Raw genomic sequence first — 25467 nt, 5'->3', positions numbered from 1 at the left:
CATTTTATATATCTGAATGTCATTAGAGTGGGAAATTTTAGGTTGTATATGTGGTACTAGAATAAAAAATTTTAAAAAGTCCATCGAACTGCACAACACAGTGAACCCAGAATTAAACCATGGACTATATAGTAAATGGTGCAGTTATAAAAATGTACTTCTGCCATTAGTTCCATACCAGTTTGTAAGGTGTTAATAATAGGGTGGTATATGGGAATCCTGTTTTTTATGCATGGTTGCTTTGTAACTCAAAACTTGTCTAATTAAAAAGCAGTTTAAAAAGTTATTTGTGTGGGTGGTCAATGGTGGCTCAGTGGCACATTCTCACCTGCCATGCCAGAGACCCTGGGTTCAGTTCTTGGTGCCTACCCATGTCAAAAAAAAAAAAAAAAAGTTATTCATGTTTCTAGCAACAAATTAAACAGAGAGATATTCATAATGGAAAACAACATTATTCTGTACAATCTCTCCCTGGTTCCAATTCCGTTCCTTTGAAGCAAACTCTTAGTCTTTTTTTTTTTTAGTTCTTTTGGTTTCTGTATAACTCTAAATAATGTATCTTATTTGTTGAATTTTTTTTATTTTTAAAATTTATTTTGTACTATCAAACCAAAACAACATACAAACATGAACATTCTTAACATACAAACATTCTGTGTATGGTATACAATCAAAGGATGGCAGTATCATCACATAGTGGTATATTCATCACCATGATCATTTTTTAGAACATTTGCATCACTCCAGAATAAGGAATAGAAAGAAAAAAGAAAAAACTCACACATACCATACCCCTTACCCCTCCCTCTCATTGACCACTAGTATTTCCGTCTACTCAATAGATTTTAACCTTTGTTCCCCCTATTTTTTTCTTTACCCCTTACCAGTCCCTTTCATTGTTCACTAATATTTCAGTCTATTCAATTTATTGTTCCCCCATTATTTATTTATCAATTTATTGTTCCCTCTATTATTTATTTATTTTTAATCCATATTTTTTTATTCATCTGTCAATGTTGTAGATAAAAGGAACATCAGACACAAGGTTTTCACAATCATGTAGTCACATTGTGAAAGCTATATCATTATACATTCATCTTCAAGAAACATGGCTACTGAAACATAGCTTTACAGCTGTGGTACATCCCTCTAGCCTCTCTAAAACACCTTAAACTAAAAAGGAATATCTATGAAATGCATAAGAATAACCTCCAGACTAACCTCTCAACTCTGAAATCTCTCAGCCAGTGATGCTTTATTTTGTCTCATTTCTTTCTTTCCCCTTTCATTCGAGAAGATTTTCTCAATCCCTTGATACTGAGTCCCAGCTCAGGAGGTTTACACACCTGTGAATCATGTCCCATGTAGAGAGGGGGAGGGCGATGAATTTGCTTGCCCTGTTGTCTGAGAGAGAGAGATAGGCTACAACTGAGCAACAAAAGAGGTTCTCTGAGGGTAGCTCGTAGGTCTTATGTTAAGTAGGTTTAGTCTGTCCTTTGCGGGGATAAGTTTCATAGGAACAAGCCCCAAGATTGAGGGCTTGACGTATTATAAGATTTATAAGATATTACCCTCCATTTTCTTCTAAAAGTTTTATGGTCTTAGACTGAATGTTTAGGTCTTTGATCCATTTTGAGTTAATTTTTGTCTAGTTTGTGAGATATGGATCCTTTCATTCTTTTGCATGTGGATATCGAGTTCTCCAGGCACCAATAATTGAAGAGACTGTTCTGTCTCAGGTGAGTTGACTTGACTGCCTTATCAAAGATCAGTTGTCCACAGATGAGAGGATCTGTATCTGAACACTCTTATTTGATTCTGTTAGTCAGTATATCTATCTTTATGCCAGTACCATGCTGTTTTGACAGTTGTAGCTTCATAATACGCCTTAAAGTCTGGTAGTGTGAGACCTCCAACTTGATTCTTCTTTCTCAGGATATTTTTAGCTGTTTGGGGCACCTTGCCCTTCCAAGATAAATTTGATTATAGGTTTTTCTATTTCTGAAAAGTAAGTTTTTGGGATTTTAATTGGTATCGCATTGAATCTATAAATTAATTTAGGTAGAATTGACATCTTAACTATGTTTACTCTTCCAGTCCATGAACACGGTATGTCTTCCATTTATTTAGGTCTTCTGTGATTTCTTTTAGCAATTTCTTGTAGTTTTCTTTGTAAAGGTCTTTTGGATCCTTAGTTAAATTTATTCCTAAAGATTTTATTATTTTGGTTGCAATTGTAAATTGAATTTTTTTCTTGATTTCCCCTCAGATTGCTCATTACTTGTGTATAGAAACTGCAGATTTTTAAGCATTAACCTTGTAATTTGCCACTTTGCTGTACTCATTTATTAGCTCTAGTAGTTTTGCTGTGGATTTTTCAGGGTTTTCAACATATAGTATCATATCATCTGCAAGTCTTGAGAGTTTTACTTTTTCATTTCCAATTTTGATGCCTTGTATTTCTTTTTCTTGTCTAATTGCTCTGGCTAGAACTTCCAACATGATGTTGAATAACAGTGGTGACAATGGACTTCCTTGTCTTGTTCGTGATCTTTGGAGGGAAGTTTTCAGTTTTTCTCCATTGGGAATAATGTTAGCTTAGGTTTTTTCATAAATTCCCTTCATCATGTTGAGAAAGTTCCCTTCTATTTCTATCCTTTGAAGTGTTTTCAACAACAAAGGATATTGAATTTTGTCAAATGCCTTTTCTGCATCAATCGAGATGATCATGTGGTTTTTCTGCTTTGATTTGTTGATATGGTGTATTACATTAATTGATTTTCTTATGTTGAACCATCCTTGCATACCTGGGATGAATCCTACTTGGTCATGGTGTATAATTCTTCTAATGTGCTACTGGATTCGATTTGCAAGAATTTTGTTGATGATTTTTGCATCTGTAGTCATTAGAGAGATTGATCTGTAATTTTCTTGTAGTATCTTTGTCTGACTTTGGTATGAGGGTGATGTTGGCTTCATAGAATGAGTTAGGTAGTCTTCCCTCCTCTTCAGTTTTTTTGAAAGTTTGAGCAGGATAGGTACTAATTCTTTCTTGAATGTTTGGTAGAATTCACGTGTAGACCATGGTAGACCACATGAAGCCATCTGGTCCTGAACTTTTCTTTTTTGGGAGCTTCTTAGTGGATATTAGTATAGCTACTCTTGCTCTTTTCTGATTGTTGTTTGCATGAAATATCTTTTCCCGACCTTTCACTTTCAACCTATGTTTATCCTTGGGTCTGTAATGCATCTCCTGTAGACAGCAAAATGGATGGGTCCTGTTTTTTAATCCTTTCTGCCAGTCTGTGTCTTTTGATTGGGGAGTTTAATCCATTAACATTTATTGTTACTACTGTACAGGCAGTACTTTCTTCTACCATTTTGCCTTTTGGATTTTATATGTTGTTCTAGTTTGCTAGCTGCCAGACTGCAATATACCAGAACTAGAATGGCTTTTAGAAAGGGGAATTTAATAAGTTGCCAGTTTACAGTTCTGACTTGTCCCAGTTAAAACAAGTCTATAGAAATGTCTAATCTAAGGTATCCAGGTAAAGATACCTTGTTTCAAGAAGGCTGGTGAAGTTCACGGTTTCTCTCTCAAGTGAGAAGGCCACATGGTGAACACAGGGTTCCTCTCTCATCTGGAAGGGCACATGGTGAACACAGCATCCTCTGCTAGCTTCTTCTCCTGGCTTCCTGCTTCATGAAGCTCCCCAGGAGGCATTTTCCTTCTTCATCTCCAGAGGTCGCTGGCTGGTGGACTCTGCTTCTCATGGCTATGTCATTCTGCTCTGCTCTGTCTGAATCTCCTTTCTCTAAAATGTTTCCTCCTTTATAGGACTCCAGAAACTTATGAAGACCCACCCAAATGGGTGGAGACATGTCCTCACCTAATCCAGTTTAACAACCACTCTTGGTTAAATCACATCTCCAGGGAGATGATCTGATTACAGTTTCAAATATACAGTATTGAGTAGGGATTATTCTGCCTTTATGAAATGGGATTTTGATTAAAACATGGCTTTTCTAAGGTACATACATCCTTTCAAACCAGCACATATGTCATATCTAGTTTTTCTGTTTTTACCTTTACTGATATACCAGCACATATGTCATATCTAGTTTTTCTGTTTTTACCTTTACTGATAGTCTTCATTTCTACACTCTTCTCCACACCTCTCTGCTGTTTTTTCCCTATCTGTCTCTAGTGTTCCCTTTAGTATTTCTTGTAGAGCCGGTCTCTTGGTCACAAATTCTCTCAGTGATTTTTTGTCTGAAAATGTTTTAATTTCTCCCTCATGTTTGAAGGACAGTTTTGCTGGCTATAGCATTCTTGGTTGGCAGTTTTTCTCTTTTAATATCTTAAATGTGTCATACCACTGTCTTCTCACCTCCATGGTTTCTGCTGAGAAATCTACGCACAGTCTTATTGGGCTTCCCTTGTATGTAATGGATTGCTTTTCCCTTGCTGCTTTCAAAATTCTCTTTCTCTTTGACATCTGACATTCTGATTAGTAAGTATCTTGGAGTATGTCTGTTTAGATCTATTCTATATGGGGTATGCTGCACTTCTTGGATCTGTAATTTTAAGTCTTTCATGAGAATTGGGATGTTTTCAGTAATAATTTCCTCCATTAGATTTTCTCCTCCTTTTCCCTTCTCTTCTCCTTCTGGGACACCCACAGCATGTATATTCGTGCATTTCATGTTGTCATTCAGTTCCCTGAGTCCCCGCTCATATTTTTCCATTCTTTTCCCTATATATTCTTTTGTTTTTCAGATTTCAGATGTTCTGTCCTCTAGTTCACTAATCCTATCTTCTGCCTCTTGAAATGTAACATTGTAGGTTTCCATTGTTTTCTTCATCTCTTCTACTCTACCTTTCATTCCTATAAGTTCTGTGACTTGTTTTTTCAGACTTTCAGTTTCTTCTTTTGTTCGTCCCTTGCCTTCTTTATGAATTTATGAATTGAGGCCTCAATTCATTGATTTGATTTTTGATGAGATTTTCCATGTCTGTTTGAACATCCTGAATTAATTGTTTTAGCTCCTGTATCTCATTCGAATTGTTGGTTTGTTCCTTTGACTGGGCCATATCTTCAGTTTTCCTAGTATGGTTCATTATTTTTTGCTGGCATCTAGACATTTAATTTCCTTAATTAGTTTATTCTGGAGATTGTTTTCACTTTTTTACCTAGGATTTTCTTGCTGGATGACTTTGTTTTCTATCTGTTCTCTGACATTCAAGTCAGCTTATTCTAGACCTCTTGCTTAGGTTTGGTTTAACAGATCAGAATTTTTCAGTTCTTGTTTTCTTGTTTCTTGCCCTGCCTGAATGGTACCCTTTTTTTTTTCTTTAGGAGTGTCTACTTAAGCAATATAGACCCCAGTCAGATTTTCCCAGACCAGACTGGTCTCCTCTCAGGAGGAAAGAATTACCTGCATCAGTTTTCCCTGAGGATGAGAATCAGCAGGTTGAAAGATTTTCCTATGAAGCCCATAGACTCTGTGTTTTACCTATCCTGCTCGGTATGTGGTGCTTGTCTGCCTACTGATCCCACCAGCCTGAAGTTAAAGTCTGACTTCAGCTGACTCTCCCTGCTGGGGACTTGGTGGAGACAGAGGAGAGGTTGTAGTCTGGCTTTAATCTTCAGTTTTTAGACCCTGAGGTCTGAATTCCTTGAGGGAGGAATTCCATTCAGCTGGGCCCCATCTCTTTCCTGGGGTGGGGCCCAGCTCAGATGGAATTACTTCATTTCACCTGGCCAGCCTCTTTGCCTCTCAGACAAGCTTAATACCCCTTGCCTGGGGCAGCTGTAGCCTGAGAAGCAGTTCTGGATGGGATCATAGCTGGTCCAGCTTGTCCAGACTGGTGTACGCTGTGTGTTTGGTCACTGATGTGGCCCTAGCCATTGTTCTGTACTGTTTCTGGCTATTTACTAACTGCTCTGGAGGACGAACTAAATTCCACACCTCACTAAGCTGCCGTCTGGGACCCAGCAGTTCCTGCTGAATTTTTTACTTTGAATAATATCTTTTGACTCTCTGCTTTGACATATGAAGCATATTAATTTACCTGCTCTTCTTTCCTATCCCCTCTTTCCAGTTAATGATAGAAAAAAGATTATTAGTTATCTTTGTACTCTAAATAATATATTTAAGCCTCTATATCTTGTTCCTTCAAATTTCACCATAAATTCTTGATCCTACGCATTGTAAAATGGGAATATTGATACCTTTGTTCCTTCTACCACCTGCACTTCTGCTATCTATTTTAGCTAATATCTGTTAATCACTCTTAATTTTACATCTTTAAGCTGGTAACATTTACATTGTTGTAGTGCAATTGCAACTCATCTTTTGTTCTTCATCTATGAGTAAAGGACCAATAAATGTATATTTGTTATAACTATAAATATGTATTGCCAGACATAAGAGCATGCTAGAATTAGATTTACTTCCTACTTGTACTCTTATCATGATTCCTGTTCTGCACCCCATTTAGGTGAAATAGATCAAATCTCCTTAGTTTTCCCTTAACATCCTTGACTTGATTAAAATTATTTCCCATTTTAGTTTACTTCTTATTTGAACTATGATATGGCTTTTTTCTTTTGAGATTTCTGATTGTCTTTCTTTTTAATTTCCCTTGCATAATGTCTTTATCTATACTTAGACACTGTGTAGCTCCCTGTTGGCTGTACTGTCTTATGTGATTTACACCCATCTACTTTGTCTTCTAGAAATGTACTGAACTTTCTCATCCATTGGTGAGCATCCTCTTTCTCTTTGCTGTTATGGGTTTATTCCTTTTTTGAGCATCCTCCTTCTCTTTGCTGTTATGGGTTTATTCCTTTTTGCAAATCCCTCTTCCCCCACTCCCCCCATCCTGTGGAGTCATGAAGTAATGGGAGTTGACATATGTATGCTCAATTTGCCTTCTTTAACCTGGACTTATCCATGTAGCTTTAAAGTGTCTGTTTTATACTATCATTTAAGCATGAGCCATATGTATTTCATATGTCTGTAGACATCATGGAATCTATGTTAGAAGGAAATCAAATACTGTGAGCCAGTGATTGTATACTTCAAATGGTTTGTGTGGTATGTGAATATATCTCAGTAAAACTGCATTAAAAAAAAAAAGGAGGAGGAACTCATAGTACTACTTTAAAGGCAAGGCAGTTCATGGAGTTTATACTAGTTAACTTCTTTTATAGGATAGAAAACTGAGAGAGAAAAGGTGTAAGCAATCTTATGCCTAAGGACTCTGAATGGCACAGCAAAATTAAAATGAGTTTTGTTTTTACTTTGAATTTATTGGTCTTACTTTGCTAAATAATACCTCTCCTACCTTAAACTACATGGTTTAAAGTGCAAATTGTATTAGTATTGTACAGTTCCTTTAGGAATTCTGTCCTATTAGGATAGAAATCCCATCCTGTTTTTTCTAGAGTTCCATTTGTTGTCTTGCAAGAGATGTAGAATGAAATGGAGAGGAAATGTTTTTGCTCATGTATTAGTTTGTTAATTCTGCCGCAAATGCAGTATACCAGAAATGGGTTGGTTTTTAATAAGTGAATTTATTAAATTACAAGTTTACAGTTCTAAGTTTGTAAAATAACCAAACTAAGGCATCCCAGGGAAGATATACCTTCCCTGGAAAGGGCTGATGATGTTTGGGGTTTCTCTGTCAGCTGGGAAGGCACATGGCAATGATGTCTGCTCCAGGTTCTTATTTCAAATAGTTTCCATGGGAGCATTTTCTTTCTGCATCTCCAGATGTCTCTGTGTTGGCTCTAAAGCCTTTTCCAAAATGGTTCCTTCTTTTAAATTTTTTTGCATGGGCAGGCACTGGGAATCGAACCTGGGTCTCTGACATGGCACACGAGAATAAAATGGTTCCTTCTTAAAGGGCTCCAGTAAGTGATGCACCTTGAATGGATGGAGATGCATCTCCATGGAAACTACTTAATCGAAAGGTCCCATCCACAGCTGGGTCATATCTCCATGGAACCAACTTAATGAAAAAGATCCCATCCAATGAAATTAAATCAGGATTAAAGTACATGGCTTTAGTGGGGTGGGGTACATAACACTTTCAAACTAGCACATGTCAAATTTGTGTTTTTTTAAAGGGCTTTAGTCAGGTGTCATCCATGTACCATCACAGTAATTACCATATAGTAGTTATCCAGCTTGTAATGAATCTCATATTTAAAAATCAAGACTAAGAGGAATAGCCTTGAGATTTTTTTTTTTGTCTTTGGTTTTGAAAAAGCTTAAGTTAAGAAAGTCCTAAGTATAATCATATCAAACAGTGTGGTACTGTTATCTTTTATATAACATATCTTTTATGTTACATATATAGTATGGGGATTTAGGTGCAGTTAAATAATCAAAGTAGAAAATAAGAGCATGCTTTAAAAAATATTTGTTTTCTCTGCATGAAGCTCATGCAATGACACTGAAATTATTCACATATCAGTAGATAATTCTACTAATGGAAGAAATAATGTCAAACCTAAAAACCCCAACCTGCACCAGACTTCAGGGTGTTTTGGTAGCAATCTCATGTGTTTGAATGAGACCATGATATTTCTTTCTTTACCAACTGATTGGATCAGTCAGGATGCCTGGATTCAACTTAATTTGATCAGCTTTCCATCCTGTACAAATCAGAAGTTAGAATGAACCATGATTCATGTAGCAAAAATATCTGCTTTAAACTAGAAATGTTGGTTAATGCTTTTGGTGGTTTAGTTAAGTTTTGTTTTATATTGTTTTTTAGTTTTAACATGTATACAACATAAAATTTCCCATTTTAACTACTTTCCAGCATGTGATTCAGTGGTGTAACTACATTCACAATGTGTACTACCATCAGTACCATCCATTACCAAAGCTTTTACATTACCTCAAGCAGAAACTATGTACCCATTAAGAATTGACTCCCCATTCCCCTTACCCTCTGCCCCTGGTAACCTGTAATCTACTTTCCATCTCTCTGAATTTGCATATTCTATTTATTTTATTTTAATGAGGTCATACATCATCTTTCCTTTTGTTTCTGGTTTATTTCATACAACATAATGTCTTTAAGGTTCACCCATGCTGTAGCATGTACCAGAACTTCTTTCCTCTTTATGGCTGAATAATATTCCATGTGTGTATATACCACATTTTGTTTATCCATTCATCATTGGTTGTTTATCCATTCATCAACGCTTGGGTTGCTTCCATCCTTTGGCTGTGGTGAAAAATGCTGCTATGAACATCACTATAACAGATATCTGTTTGAGTCCCTGCTTTGAAGTCTTTTAAGTATATTCCTAGAAGTGGAATTGCCGGGTCACAGTAATTCTGTATTTATTAATGATGTTTTGATTTGCCATTGCTTTGCCTCACAGATAGATGATAGGCACTCGTGTTACCCATTTTCATCACTTTGTTGGTGCACCCTCAAAATTGTGGCAGAAATTACTACTTTTTATAACTATTGTTCTGTATGATGTTATACTGTATTTCTATTTCAAATTAAAAGCACAAAAGGAAATATTAGTTTGAAAGTTAGTGACATTTTAATGAAATTGATTAATGTTGAGAATGAAGACATACTCACTTTAACGTAACTTTGTCTTTATTTTAAAGAATTCAGAAGGAACTTGCAGAGATTACATTGGACCCTCCTCCCAACTGTAGGTAAGTACTTATGGATTTTTACTTACTTGTATCTTTTGCAGAGGTATATTTGAACTGTTGGCTTGATGTTCAGCTGTTGTTGAAGTCTGATTAATCAGTAAAAACATCATTGTGGTTTGGATTTAAACGATAGTGGAAGACAGTAGTGGTTGTTGTCTCAGTACAGAAATGGAATATTCAACAACTATGCCTGTAGTGATAGAGTGGAGTTGCCAAAAATAGAGTAAGTCAATAACAATAAGATAATGGGATTATAGGGTGACATATATGATTATCTTTTAGTAAAAGAGGTGTTAGGGCCTTAAATGATCCTTTAATGATTGAATAATAGTGTAGGTAAAATATTTGCTCTTTGATAATTGTTCAAAGATTTTTAAATCTTTGAACTTCTTGGAAATTGATTTTTAAAAATATAAAAAATATAAAGACTTAAGCAGTGTTTCTTCATGGTTTACATTATTTCTTATGGTCGTCAGTTATTGGTAAGAATGGGTGATTTGAGATCAGTGATATTAGATTTAAAACACTCTCTCCTTTATAATCATATACTCACAATTTTCTGGTCAGTTCACTTATAGGAAATAAAAATACTTGCCTAGAAATGATTAATGATACATAAGTAGAGGAATAGGAGAAAAATAAGTCCTACTTTATAGTCTTAGGTCTGGTGCAATATGTGGAAGATGGTTGTTTGGCTGTTTTAAGACATTTATTTCTGTTTTGATATGAAGGCGCTGTTGGAACTGGGCCCACAGGGAGCTTTTATAGTTTAAATTGATAATCTTGTGCATCGAAGGTAAAGGAGCCAGTTAAGTATAAATGTTTGCAACACTGAATGAGGGTAGAATTTATTGTTTGTATGATTTTTGACTTTGCTAATCTTATCTTTAGTGAAAGCATAGATAGCAACTGTTGGTAATAATGAAGGTGAAAATTCTACAGCTGACTATCTGGTAGTTGGCTAATCGACAACTATTTTGTTAGAAAAAATTCTAATAAGGCTTATGTGTGCGGTAAATCTATTATGGTTCTTTACACAAGAGTCAAGTACAGTGTATAAACTTGCAATAGTAATGTACAAAGAAAAGTAGTTCTTTGCTAGGTAAAACTGTTTAAGGATAAATCTTTTTGCCACACTGAAACCTTATATCAGAGCTGTTTCGGATGGCAGATCATTGTTTAGGCTTTTGTAGTCAGTTAATGTAAGTGGATTGATTTGTGGGAAGACTCCAGTTTGAATTAAACATAAAATCCCTTCTTTCTTTAGGATGATGTGTGTTTTAATGGTCTGATCTTTTTTTTTTTATTAACTATGTTTTAACACATACTGTTTTTGTAACTTGCTTATGAACAACTGAATTGGTAAATATGTGACCTTAATTTACACACTTCTGTGCTTAAATTTAAACAATAGATTATTGGCAAAATAAACTAATGAGCTTGTTTTTATGACCTTGTTTTTATGAGCTTTTGTTTAAGGCTCAGTTTTGATAAATGGAATCCATATATGATATTGTGATAGTAGACTATTTACAACTATGTTATAAGATGTTTTACTTTCTAATAGATTAGATGTTCTAATTTGGTCTTGGATTATTACAGATAACAGTTTAACTTTGATTAAACCAGTAATGTAAGCATGTATGAGCACTTTAGAGACTGAGAAAAGGAATTATAAAATGGTTATTTAAAATAAACTAAAATATTTAACCCATGGTTACAGTAAAAAGCTTGAAATGCTGACATATACTTTTTCATTGAAACTTAATTAATGACACCATTATCACTCTCTGTAACTAAAGCAAAATATATACAGTAGGTTTTCATTTTTAACTGCAGAAGTCACACAGGATAAGTCCTTCAGACAGTTTCAGCAAAGGTACCTAGTTGGGCTAATTTGCTTACTTATGGGAATTTACAAGGAAATCCATTTATAATGTGAGGATGTGATAACTATTTGATGAATTTGCTTTAGAATCTCCATCTACAATGCAATGGCTTTAACTTCTTTTTTGATCCATAATAGCTGCTGGGATTGAGTCAGGCAGAGGTAAAGCTCATCCAACTTTATGTGGTATCCCCTTTAAAGCAAAAGATCTTCTGTGCCGTGGCTGATTGAAAAGTGATTAGTTTCAAGTTCCCTATGTGCTTGTGCTACTTAAGGTAGATGTTTTTCATGCTTGTTAAGTGGATTACTATGTTCTTTGGATTGTTTAGAGTGAAACATTTGATTGTGGTTTGTAATAAATCTGTCTGTCTGAAGATGTGAGGTAGTGAGAATATAGTTTTACTACTTTCAAAAAGTTTGGCTTTTGGGGGGCATGAAGTTAAAGGTGCTTTTGTGATTGATTTTTTTAGAGTTCTTAACTGCCTTTATGTGTGGCCTGATGACTGTAATGAATTAGCATATAGAAAATATAGCATATTAAATCTATCTGCCTAATGAAAGGTATCAGAGATCCTTAACTTAAAGCATTATCTCGTTTTGGAAGAAATCATCCTCTTAGTACTCCTTTTGTGTGTTTCCATTCCCAACACACATACCTCTCAAAACTCTGCTTTTGATTTCTTGGATAGTTATTAGTCTGCTATCATAGATAAAGATTATGTGTAAGGGAACATCTGGGGTTTTTCCTGTTTAGGCAATGAATGTAAAGAAGGATTTTATCTAGTAATTGTCAGAAAGGATTTTATCTAGTAATTGTCAACTCAGAGTGTTGTTTAATGTTTTCTTGAACCTTAGCAGACTAATACAGCCCAGTTGTTCTGTGTGTATGTTAGGTTATAGATCAGCCCTCTGATTTTTGGTGCATCTCCTATGAAATGTCTAGTTAAACAACTCTTGGAGTCATGTTAAAGGAGCTAGCATGTAATTACGTGTTGTGCAAGTCTGTCATTTGAACCTGTTGAGAATGTAAAGTCTTCTTGAATTCGAAGTAGATATGTTTATGGAAAGCATTTTTAGGGGATATTATTTTACTATAGTATTGTTTAAATTATTTTTACATTTTGAATAAACTTAAAAATTTATTTTAAAAAAGCATCCACAAAATACTTTAATAGGTTGAATTGTTCCTTGTCAGAAACACTTGCCTTTATATGTTTCAGTTTTCACTTTTTCATTCTTGAATGAAGTAAAAATATACCAATATGGTTTTGTTTGTGAAGCTGTAATTTCACTCTTTTTTTTTTTTTTTTTAACTTTATTCACAGTATTAAGAGTAAATGTTCAAAACTATCTAATATTTTCTGGTACATCCAAGGAAAAAGTCTGTTAATATCATAAGGTCTGTAGGGCCATTAGCTTAGAAAATTATACATCATTTAGATGGAATTCGGTATATACTTGAAGTATTTCCTATAAATGTAATATTTTTTGCTTACCCCTATATTGAATAACAGTAGATCCATGAGATTTACAAGGGCCACATTTTGAGGCTTCTGCAGAATCCATAAATGTTTTGATACTGCCAGCTGAGTTGAGGTGATAGATTGTTAAATAGAACTGCTTACTACCTGTTCTTGCACACTCACTTAGCTAGATGGAATGGTTCAAATTTGTGCTATATCCTAACCAAGCTCTAATAGCTGCCCCTTCAAAATGATTTTATGTTATGACTCTCAGGATTCTTTAAAGATTTTCAAAAGCCTGGAACTTAAGTCTGTGAGTACCAGTGGGTCAGTTAATATTTCTTTGGTGCTAGTGGAAAACTGGCAGCTAATGGGTGAGAAAATCTCCAAATTAAAACTAAAATTTTTGTCATCCTTTTAAAAGATAACTTGTTCCTTTGTATAGCAGAGAAATTCCTTTATATAGCATAGAAGGTCAAATTCTGTTGTGATCTGATATTGCCCAAGTTTGGATTAATTTATGAACAGGGGAATGAAAGAGAATTCTTATTACTATTTTTTTATTTTTAAAAAATATTTTTGTTGTGAAATCTTCACACATATACATTCCATACATGGTGTATAATCAGTGGGCTCACAATATCATCACATAGTTGTGTATTCATCACCATGATCATTTTTTAGAACATTTGCATCACTCCAGAAAAAGGAATAAAAAGAAAAAGCATACATACCATATACCTTACTCCTCCCTCTCATTGCCCATTAATATTTCTGTCTGCCCAATTTTTACCCTTTGTCTCCCTATTTATTTGATTTTTAATCCATATTTTTTTTACTTGTCTGTCCATACCCTGGATAAAAGGAGCATCAGACGCAAAGTTTTCACAACCCCACAGTCACATTGTAAATGTTCTATCTTTATGCAGTCATCTTCAAGAATCAAGGCTGCTGGAACACAACTCAACAGTTTCAGGTACTTCCCTCTACCCCCTCCAGTACACCATCAACTAAAAAGAGATATCTATATAATGCATAAGAATTACCTCCAGGATAACCTCTCAACTCTGTTTGAAATCTCCCAGGCCCTGAAACTTTATTTTGTCTCATTGCTCTCTTCCCCCTTTTGGTCTTTCTAGAAGACTTTCACAGTCCTTGATGCCAGGTCCTGGCTCATCCCAGGATTTCTGTCCCATATTGTCAGGGAGATGTACAGTCCTGGGAGTCGTGTTCCACATAGGAGGGAGGGCAGTGAGTTCACCTGCTGAGTTGATTTAGAGAGGCCACATGTGAGCAGCAAAAGAGGTTCTCTGGGGATGATGCTTAGGCCTAATTTTAGGCTTAGCCTATCCTTTGCAGGAATAAGTTTCCTAGAGGCAAACTGCAAGATCAAGGGCTTAGCCTATTGATTTGGTTGTCTGCACTGCTTGCTAGAATATCAGAAATTATCCAAATGGGGAAGTTGAATATTTCCTCTTTTCTCCCCATTTCACCAAGAGGACTTTGCAAATACTTCTTTATTTACTGCCCACATTACACTGGGATTTATCAGAGCATCACACTAACCTGGACAGACCAACAAAATCTCATGCCCTAGTCAAGATTCCATGTTCTTAAGGTGCTAAACTAAACTGACCATACAAGTTAAATTAGGAAATGCACTTCCCAAAATATAATCTTTGCACCCAATAAGCATCTCTCTCTTAAGTCTCACACAGAAGTTGAAGTTTTAAAATATGGATGAAATCATCCTTTACCCTGTATTCTGATCTACCTTAGTCCTTTCCAGATCAGCTTCATTCATATCTCTACTTGAAGTCTGATCACTTTTTCAGCTTTTTAAACAATTTCTGTGAGGGGTCCTGCTGACTTTCATAGCTTCAGAGCTCTAACTCAGTCTCAATTGTCACATAAATACCTGAAGTTTCTGGGACTGACCATGTTATATATAAACATCTCACTGTTTCAGAATTTAGAATGAACAGTTGCACCTCCTGAATATATGTGACTTCTGTAAGAGCTTACAATCTAGGACCTTTTACAATGATACAACTTGATAACCCATGCCTTATTACTTTTTGAAAGTGGAGGCTAAGGTGAAATGAATTGTCGATTTTGATTTTTTTAATCTAGTAGTAATTAAGCAAGTAGAAGAAGGACATAAGCCAAAAAAGTAGATGTAGTGCAATTATACTTGCCGTTTTCACTTTTGATTTATATGTGTTTCAATGATTTGCTCATGGAACACCAGCTCTAATGTAACTTTTTTTTCTTCAACAGTTTATTTTTTGCAGCAGCTGAGATATAATTGACATGGCATATAATTCGCCAATTCAAAGTATGAAATTCACTGCTTTTTTTTTTTTTTTTTGGTATATTCACAGAGTTGTATAACCTTCATCACCTGCAAAAAATACTCATACCTTTTTGCAGTCACTCCCTCTTCATTTTCTCCCAACTCTTCCCAACTCTCCATCCTCCCCAGTCCTAGGCAACCATTAATCTATCTCTACACATTTGCCTATTTGGGACATTTCATATAACTGAATCATATAATATGTACTCTTTTGTGATTGGCTTAAGTTAAACAACACTTAAGCTTCCATTAATAGTACCATCATTCTTCTAGTCTACAAAGATCACACTCTTTAGAGTCATCGTTAACAATTTCGTCCCTCAAAAGAATATCATCAAGTTTTGTCAGTTCAAAAACATTTCCCATTATTATTGCGCTTTGTTTTTCCTTCCTCTTCCTCATTCTAGAATCACCCTCACTGGACTAGGTCCTTGTGTTTGTCTGCAAGCTGCCAGAAGGCAATATACCAGAACTGGTATGGCTTTTAAAAAGGGGAATTTAATAAGTTACAAGTTTAATAGTTCTATGGAAGTGACAGTGTCCAAATTAAGACACCAACAAGAGGTTACCTTCACTCAAAAGAGGCTGCATACTTAAGCAACCATTAATCTATCTCTACACATTTGCCTATTTGGGACATTTCATATAACTGAATCATATAATATGTACTCTTTTATGATTGGCTTCTCTACAAATTATGTTTTCAAAGTTTTTCCATGTTATAGTTTCATTCCTTTTTGCTGTCAAATACTTTCCCATATATGAATATACCACGTTCTGTTAATCTAATAGATAAGGAAATAAGTGTAAGCAGAAATTTGAAGGGGCAGAATTAGTAATTTTGGAGCAGTAACGTCAACAGATAGGCCTCCTTTCCATGTGGGATGCAAGATTTGTTAGAAGCTGACTGGGAAAAATATTAAAATTACCAGTCATTATAATTTGAGATTTAAATATTGAGTAAAAGAGAGAGGAATTGAAAGTTTGATAAAAAAAATTGTTTCATAGAAAGGTTAACTTGATAATGTGTAATATAGAATGAAGGAGAAGGTGAGGGTGTTGAAGATATCCAGAGTTGGGGAATCTACTAGGAAAGCTGTTGCAGGAATTACAGGTTCTAGGTGATAAAAGACTGTGCTGGGTTGAAAGTATTATGTACCCCAGAAAAGCCATGTTTTAATCCTGATCTATTATGGTGGGAGCAGTCTTTTTTTTTGAGTGGGGGCCGGGTGCATGGTCCAGGAATCGAGCCCGGGTCTCCCATGCGCACCAGCCATTTTTTTAATCCTGATTCAGTTGTAGTTTCAAATCTTTTGATTAAATTATCTCCATGGAGATGTGACTCTACCCATTCCAGGTGGGTCCTAATTAGTTTACTGGAATCCTTTAAAAGGGGAAACATTTTGGAGAAACTTCAGAAACAGAAACGACAGAAACCTCAGTGCTAACAGAGTGAGAGCTTACAGAAATGACAAACAACAGAAGCCTCAGAGCTGACAGAAACTTCAAAGCAGAGCTGACACAGAGACATGGATATTTGGAGATGCTTGGAGCCCAGCAGATATCACCATGATATCAATTCTGGAGAAGCAAAGTGAGGAACCCCCCACAGGGACAGAGGCCAAAAGCATCCAGCCCAGGAGCAAGGGACCAGCAGATGCCAGCCATGTGACTTCTCAGCTGACTTAAGTATGCAGCCTCTTTTGAGTGAAGGTAACCTCTTGTTGGTGTCTTAATTTGGACACTGTCACTTCCATAGAACTATTAAACTTGTAACTTATTAAATTCCCCTTTTTAAAAGCCATACCAGTTCTGGTATATTGCCTTCTGGCAGCTTGCAGACAAACACAAGGACCTAGTCCAGTGAGGGTGATTCTAGAATGAGGAAGAGGAAGGAAAAACAAAGCGCAATAATAATGGGAAATGTTTTTGAACTGACAAAACTTGATGATATTCTTTTGAGGGACGAAATTGTTAACGATGACTCTAAAGAGTGTGATCTTTGTAGACTAGAAGAATGATGGTACTATTAATGGAAGCTTAAGTGTTGTTTAAGGTAAACTGATTTTATTAACCTAAAATATGCACTATTCGTGTATTAGTCAGGATTCTCTAGAAAAACAGAACCAACAGGAGATATCTGTAAATATGAGATTTATAAAAGTGTCTCATGCAACTGTACAGAGACTCCAAACTCTGTAGGACAGGCTGCGAAGCTGGCAACTCCAGTGGAAGGTCTCGACAAACTCCACAGGACAGGCTTTACTGGCTGAAAAAGCATTGAAAAATCTCTCTTCTCCTTTAAAAATCTTCAATTGATTAGATCGAATCCAACTGATTGGATTCTCTCATTTGTGGAAGATACACCCTTAGTTGATCATAGATGTAATCAGTCACAGGTGCAATCAGCTGACTGATAATTTGATAAACAAGCCTTCTGGTTTTTAAGGAGCCATGAAATAGAAATATGCTTGCAGTAATGTTTAGCCCAATGCTTGCTTGACCAGACAACTGGGCATCGTCATGTGGCCAAGTTGACACCTGAACCCAGCCATCACTATTAGAAAGCAAGACAGATGAAAACATACTTGTTTCTATTTATGGCTGCTACAAATCTTAACATTGATAATGTTCTCTCTTTGCTTTGGCTTCCCAGAGGCGCATAACCTTAATTGCTTCCCAACTTTCTATTCTTTGCTGTGTTATGAACAGTACAAAAATGTGTCTGAAAAAAACATGTATTAAATGTTCACACTGGGATTATATTTTATAATAGCAACAGGACATTTTACCACTTATTTTACTTTGTCCAGCTTTATAACTGGTTATTATTTCAGATTTATTACCTAAGCACTTTAGATAAAAGTGCCATATTACTCTCTAACATAAAATATTTTAATTCCCATAGCTCTTTTATCTTTTAATATGCCCGAAAATTCTTCTTTTGATCATCTAAAGCATTTCTTTATAGTGATTATTATATTCATCAATTTAAATATTTCTGTCAACTAAGTGCTATTGCAAATGACAAATAAAACTTTGTTAGTGTATTGTATTTTGAAAATGATGCAGATTTTGATTTTTAAATTTGTGTTGTTAGAATTTGCCTTTTGGACCATGTTTTTTATAATGCACATTTAGAACTCTCAACAGAATGTCTGCATAGTTAAGGGACTAACTGGGATGCATTTAAAATTATATCTAAATCCTTAATTGTGTAGAAGCAGCACATTATTATAAATGTATAATTGATGTAAATGTATCTATAATATAAAATAGATCTACATGTATAATAGTCGGGCAAAGCCATATGATAAAAATCATTTTGTTTTGTAATACATGGTTGAATAGACGTCTCTCTCTACCCATGCCCTCACCTATGTGGAAAATGAGACCTAGTATTCATTCAAAATAACCAAAATGAGAGATAATTCTCACGTCAGAATAAAAATTTCCCCCTTTCACATGCTATTCCCTCCATGTGAAATCTTAAACACCCCTGCCAACACTCCATTGCTGTCAGTGCCCCTGACACCTCTTATTAAACTATTTTTTCTATTCACCCATCTGGGTAGAAGTTCTTTTTTCAATCTTTGATTTTCACTCTTACAGTTCTAATCTTAACATTTAGTTGATTCTCAGTATGCCTGTGAATGAATAAATATTAGTGGGATCTAATATTTTAATGCTTCCAGTGTTTAAGGCATTGTGCAAAGTGTTTTACCAGTACTGTCTCATTTATCTCTTGTACATCCTTGAGGTAGATACTAGTTGACAGTATTTTATAGATGGGAAGAAGAGAGGTCTATAGTTTGCCTATGATAGAACAAGTGGTAGAAACAGGATTTCAGCACTGGTGTGACTTCCGAGCCTAAGTGTTTTGAGACTTTGCTATGCTATCTTTTCATTTATGAGATGGATTTAGGTGAGTCAATCTAGAATAATGCTGTTCCAGGAGACCTTTCTGATATGATGAAAGTATCCATATCTGTACTTAGCCATATGTGGCTGAGTACTTGAAATGTGGCTAGTGCAACTGAGGAACTATTTTTTTTTAATTTATTTATTATTAATTAAAAAAAATTAAGAACAAGCAAAAACATTAACATATTATTCTGTTCTACATATATAATCAGTAATTCTCAATATCATCATAGTTGCATGTTCATCATTTCTTGGAATATTTGCATCAATTCAGAAGAAATAAAAAGACAACAGAAAAAGAAATAAAATGATAACAGAGAAAAAAAAAGATTATACATACCATACCCCTTACCCCTCACTTTCATTTATCACTACATTTCAAACTAAATTTATTTTAACATTTGCTCCTCCTATTATTTATTTTTATTCCGTATGTTCTACTCGTCTGTTGACATGGTAGATAAAAGGAGCATCAGACACAAGGTTTGCACAATCACACAGTCACATTGTGAAAGCTGTATCATTATTCAATTATCATCAAGAAACATGGCTACTGGAACACAGCTCTACATTTTCAGGCAGTTCCCTCCAGCCTCTCCACTACATCTTGAATAACAAGGTGAGATCTACTTAATGCATAAGAATAACCTCTAGGATAACCTCTCAACTCTGTTTGGAATCTCTCAGCCATTGACACTTTGTCTATTTTCACTCTTACCCCTTTTGTTCGAGAAGGTTTTCTCAGTCCCCTGATGCTGAGTCTTAGCTCATTCCAGGATTTCTGTCCCACGTTGCCAGGAAGGTCCACACCCCTGGGAGTCATGTCCCACGTGGACAGGGGGAGGGTGGTGAGTTTGCTTGTTGTGTTGGCTGGAGAGAGAGGCCACATCTAGTAACAAAAGAGGCTCTCTTGGGGTGACTCTTAGGCCTAAATTTTAAATAGACTTGACCTATCCTTTGTGGGGTTAAGTTTCATATAAACAAACCCCAAGATTAGGGCTCAGCCTATAGCTTTGGTTGTCCACACTGCTTGTGAGAATATCAAGAATTCAACTTGGGAAAGTTGAATTTCTCCCCATTCTCACCATTCCCCAAAGGGGACTTTTCAAATACTTTTTATTCACTGATCAAATCACTCTGGGATTCATCAGGGCATCACTCTGGACAAACGAACAAAATCTTATGTCCTATGCAAGATTCCAAGTACTTATGGTGTTCAATCAAGCTATTTACATAAGTTATATTAGGAAATGCACAAGTCAAAATATAAATTTTGTACCAAATAAATATTTTTTGCTTTAGTCTCACACATAAGTTGAAATTTTAAAATATTAATTACCATCTATTTTTAGCACCCTGCAGTAATAACATTCCTTTTTTCTTCCTCATGCATAAACATTTTTAAAATTTGTACATTTAGTCAATATTATTATACACTCTAGGCATTCCTAGCTTATACCATCTCAATCTTTAACATCTATCTTTCTTTCTGATTTCATTTATGCCCCCAACCCTCCTCCCTCTATCATTCTCACATGCAGCTTCATTCCGTGTTTTAACATAATTGTATTACAGTTAGGTAATAGTGTGCTGTCCATTTCTGAGTTTTTATATTCAGTCCTGTTGCACAATCTGTATCCCTTCAGCTCCAGTTACCCAGTATCTTACCCTATTTCTATCTCCTGATGGTCTCTATTACCAATGAAATACTCCAAGTTTATTCACTAATGTCAGTTCATATTAGTGAGACCATACAGTATTTGTCCTTTTGTTTTTGGCTAGTCTCACTCAGCATAATGTTCTCTAGGTCCATCCATGTTGTTACATGCTTCATAACTTTATTCTGTCTTAAAGCTGCATAATATTCTATCGTATGTGTATACCACAGTTTGTTTAGCCACTTATCTGTTGATGGACATTTTGGCTGTTTCCATCTCTTTGCAATTGTACATAATGCTGCTATAAACATTGATGTGCAAATATCCATTTGTATCTTTGCCCTTATGTCCTTTGAGTAGCTACCTAGCAATGTGCTGGGACATATGGCAATTCTATATCCAGCTTTTTGAGGAACCGCCAAACTGCCTTCCACAGCAGTTGGACCATTTTACATTCCCACCAACAGTGAATAAATGTGCCTCTTTCTCCATATCCTCTCCAGCACTTGTCATTTTTTGTTTTGTTGATAATGGCCATTCTGGTGGATGTGAGATGATATCTCATTGTGGTTTTGATTTGCATTTCTCTAATGGCCAGGGATGTTCAGCCTCTCTTCATGTCCCTTTTGGCCATTTGTATTTCCTCTTCTGAGTAGTGTCTGTTCAAGTCTTTTTCCCATTTTGTACTTGGATTGGCTGTCTTTTTGTTGTTGAGTTGAACAATCTCTTTATAAATTCTGGATACTAGACCTTTATCTGATATGTTGTTTCCAAATAGTGCCTCCCATTGTGTAGGCTGTCTTTTTATTTTCTTGATGAAGTTCTTTGATGTGCAAAAGTGTTTAATTTTGAGGAGTTCCCATTTATTTCTTTCTTTCTTCAGTGCTCTTGCTTTGGGTGTAAGGTCTATAAAACTGCCTCCAACTATAAGATTTATAAGATATTTCCCTACATTTGAGGAACTAAATTTTAATTTTACTTTATTTTAACTAATTTAAATGGCTATGTGTCTAGTTCTACCATACTAGATTGCACAGATGTAGAAAAAGAAAAACTTATCAAGCTTAAACTTATGTTTTTATTTAAATTTTGGGTAGCAGTAAACAGGTCACTTTGACATTGTTTGATGGGGCTTGTGTTCCTACTTGTAGTTATGTATTATTTGTCTAACTGATTTTTCTTTCTCCTCCAACCACTACCATAAAGTAAGACCCTAGGTCTGGGACTCTTAAATATTCCTGTATCTTAGAGCATCCAACATGGTGCCTTACATGTGGGAGACACTTATAATAAAATAAAAGACCCTTATAAACATTCATACTTTAAAGTGTTAATTGGTTATTTATTTTTAATTTCTTAACAAAATGAAAAGGACATTGTAAATTATTACTTTTAGATAGACTCAGAGAATGTTAATACTGGAAAGTTTATGGTCCAACACTCTTTCCAGCCTAGGGAGAAAATGGGACTTCCTCCAAGGACATACAGTATTATGACAAAGCCAGGACTAGCAATCAGTCTTGATAGTTCAATGTGTTCCTTATTTCATTGATAGAGAGGACACGTTTTTCTAAGCTTACAAAATTTAGATAATGTTCATATGAACAAGAGAATTTGGGAATTCTCATCTGTGATTATGAGTTACATTTGAAAGGAATTGGAGTTATTTTGCCTGGGGAAGTTAAGGGTGCCATGATAGCTTGTTTAAATGTTTTCAGAACCCTAAAATGAAAGAGAGGTTGAGTGTTTTCATTATGATTTCAAGGAGTAGATTCAGCACTATTGGGTTAAAATTAATTTTAATTTTCAGTTTGATAGAAAGATTATCTCTTCATTTAGAACTGCTCAGAGTAATAATAGGTGACTTTAGGAAATAATGGATACCACATCTCTGGAGGAATTAAAAAAGAATCTGTTTATTTCAGAGGGATTTCAGGTATCAGATGGGTGGTGGTAATGGTCTTTACACCATTGGATCTCAAACAAATGAAAGGTAATTTTATCCATTTTGTCCTCTGCATTCATGGATTGTGACTCATTTTTTTTCTCTGTTCTTTTAGCTCTTGGAGACCATAATAGATAATTTTTGTATTTACTGGCCTGGTTATTTAAAGCATTCTCTTAACTCAACAGTTCCTTACCTGGGTTGCTGGGTTGAGTTTTTATTTCCTTATTTACTCATAAGCTTTTAATTTGAAGAAAAGGAAGAAATACGGAGAATGTGAGGAAATAACCTCGCCTGGTATTAGGTTTAGAGATGTAAATTAGTATCCATCAATTTGATAGGTCCCAGATTATTATATATTGTTGCATTAACTCTACTCCCTGATGTAGTCAAGAAATAAAAATTTTACCATTAATCAAATGTTAATATAAATTGACTCATTTATCTAATGCAAATCTTTTGAATATTCATTTGGCCATTATATATACACTCAAATTTATTAAACTATGTTTACTAAGCACACTGTTACAAACATGCCTTTCCCACCCCCTTTGGTTATAGAAAAATCGTATTGCATCCTTAGAACTGAATAAATATTAATGAAAAATGTTCATGACTTATTTAGGACATAATTTTTTTTTCTGATATAAATGTTCCACAAGCCAAGAATTATTAAGATTAAAAGGTAATAGAACTATATTTGTGCAGGGAAGGCAAAGCATATCTGGAGTGTCTATTCCAGTTAGAACGAAAAGCCAGCATATAATAATCCCTGAAATGCCTGATTATTTCCTTTCCCCAGTGCACAGTCACCCTGGTGAAAGGCCGGGATTCCTTTTGGGAAGGCTGGGAGAAAGATTCTACTGTAAATTTTTTACTTTGTAGCAGGGTCCTTCCCTAAGGGGAACCCAGCCTTCCCTTCATTCAAGGGGTTCTGGATCTGCAAATTGTTTCAAATCTGGGCATTGATTGAGGGACCATGACTGTTTGTTTTGTAAGTCAAGTTAGGCTTTTGTTCACTTGACCTAGAACTTTTCTGCTTATCCAAACCAAGTAAGGACTTAGTAAACAGCCCATTTATTTATTTTAACTTCTTTTTATTGTATAGTATAACATATATACAAAGCAAAAAAATAAAAAAGCAATAGTTTTCAAAGCACTCTTCAAACAGTGGTTACAGAATGGATCCCAGAGTTTGTCATGGGCTACCATACAAACCTCTCACATTTTTCCTTCTGGCTGCTCCAGAATATAGGCGGCTAGAGGGCTTAAATACTTTTTTATCATCACAATCGATTTTTTTTCCTTCTTTTTTTGTGAACAATAACATATATACAAAAAAAGCTATAAATTTCAAAGCACAGCACCACAATTAGTTGTAGAACATATTTCAGACTTTGACATGGGTTACATTTTCACAATTTTAGATTTTTACTTCAAGCTGCTCTAAAATACTGGAGACTAAAAGAGGTATCAGTTTAATGATTCAGCATTCATATTCATTTGTTAAATCCTGTCTTCTCTGTATAATTCCACCATCACCTTTTATCTCTCTTTGGGGTTGTTTGGGCTATGGCAATTCTAAATATTTGCTATTGGAAGTGTCTGTCGCTAATATGGGGTAGGAAGATGGAACTGTCTGATGTTCTGGAGAGGCTGGGCTAGGTTTCAGGACTTATCTGGACCAGGGACCCATCTGGAGGTTGTAGGTTTCTGGCTAGTTACTTTAGTGCCTGGAACCCTTGTGGAATCTTATAAATTGCCTTAGGTATTCTTGAGGATTGGCTGGAATGGTCCTGGTTGGGGGTTGACAGGTTATGATAGGTAGCAAGGTCTGCCTGAAGCTTGTGTAAGAGCAACCTCCAGAATAAACTCTTGACTCTATTTGAACTCTCTCTGCCACTGGTACTTTATTAATTACACTTCTTTACCCCCTTTTGATCAGGATGGAATTGTTGATCCCACGGTGCCAGGTCTGGTTTCATCCCTGGGAATTCTCTCCTATGTCACCAGGGAGACTTTCACCCCTGGATGTCATGTCCCATGTAGGAGGAAGGGCAATGATTTCCCTTGCCGAGTTGGGCTTAGATAGACTGAGGCCAACATCTGAGCAACAACACAGGTCCTCCAGATGGGGGTCTTAGGCATGCCTACAGGTAGTCTAAGCTTCTTATGCCTACTCTTAGGCATGCCTGCACAACTTATGAACAAAAGTTGTGCTGCTATTAAAAAAAAGTAACAATGTTACTTTTTTTTTCTGACTCTTGGGAACAATGAAATTATCTAAAACTGAGAATGTTGATGGACTATGGACTCTGGGCCCTCTACATGATGCCCGATGAATGCAGGTGGCTGAAGGATGCACTTACAGAGAAGTAGATTGGTGAGGCATGCAACATGTGAATGAACATGTGGGGCATGCCTACAGGTAGTCTAAGCTTCTCCCCTACCTAACATAAGCTTCACAAAGAGTAAGCCTCATGATCGAGGGCATAGCCTATTGATTTGGGTATCCTTAAAGTTTGACACAG

At 35.6% G+C, this 25467-nt stretch overlaps 1 protein-coding gene across 1 annotated transcript in view; it reads left to right on the top strand.

Annotated features, from left to right (window-relative positions):
* UBE2E2 (ubiquitin conjugating enzyme E2 E2) overlaps positions 1 to 25467 on the top strand; it is a 477055-nt gene that overhangs the window by 20129 nt on the left and 431459 nt on the right. Inside the window, exon 3 of the mRNA XM_077130023.1 lies at positions 9652 to 9702. Coding sequence (XP_076986138.1) covers positions 9652 to 9702 — 51 coding nt within the window. The remainder of the gene's footprint in view (positions 1 to 9651; positions 9703 to 25467) is intronic.

The sequence above is a fragment of the Tamandua tetradactyla genome, chromosome 15, assembly GCF_023851605.1.
Source record: "Tamandua tetradactyla isolate mTamTet1 chromosome 15, mTamTet1.pri, whole genome shotgun sequence".
NCBI classification, from domain to species: Eukaryota; Metazoa; Chordata; class Mammalia; order Pilosa; family Myrmecophagidae; genus Tamandua; species Tamandua tetradactyla.
This window is presented reverse-complemented; position numbering and strand designations above follow the sequence as displayed.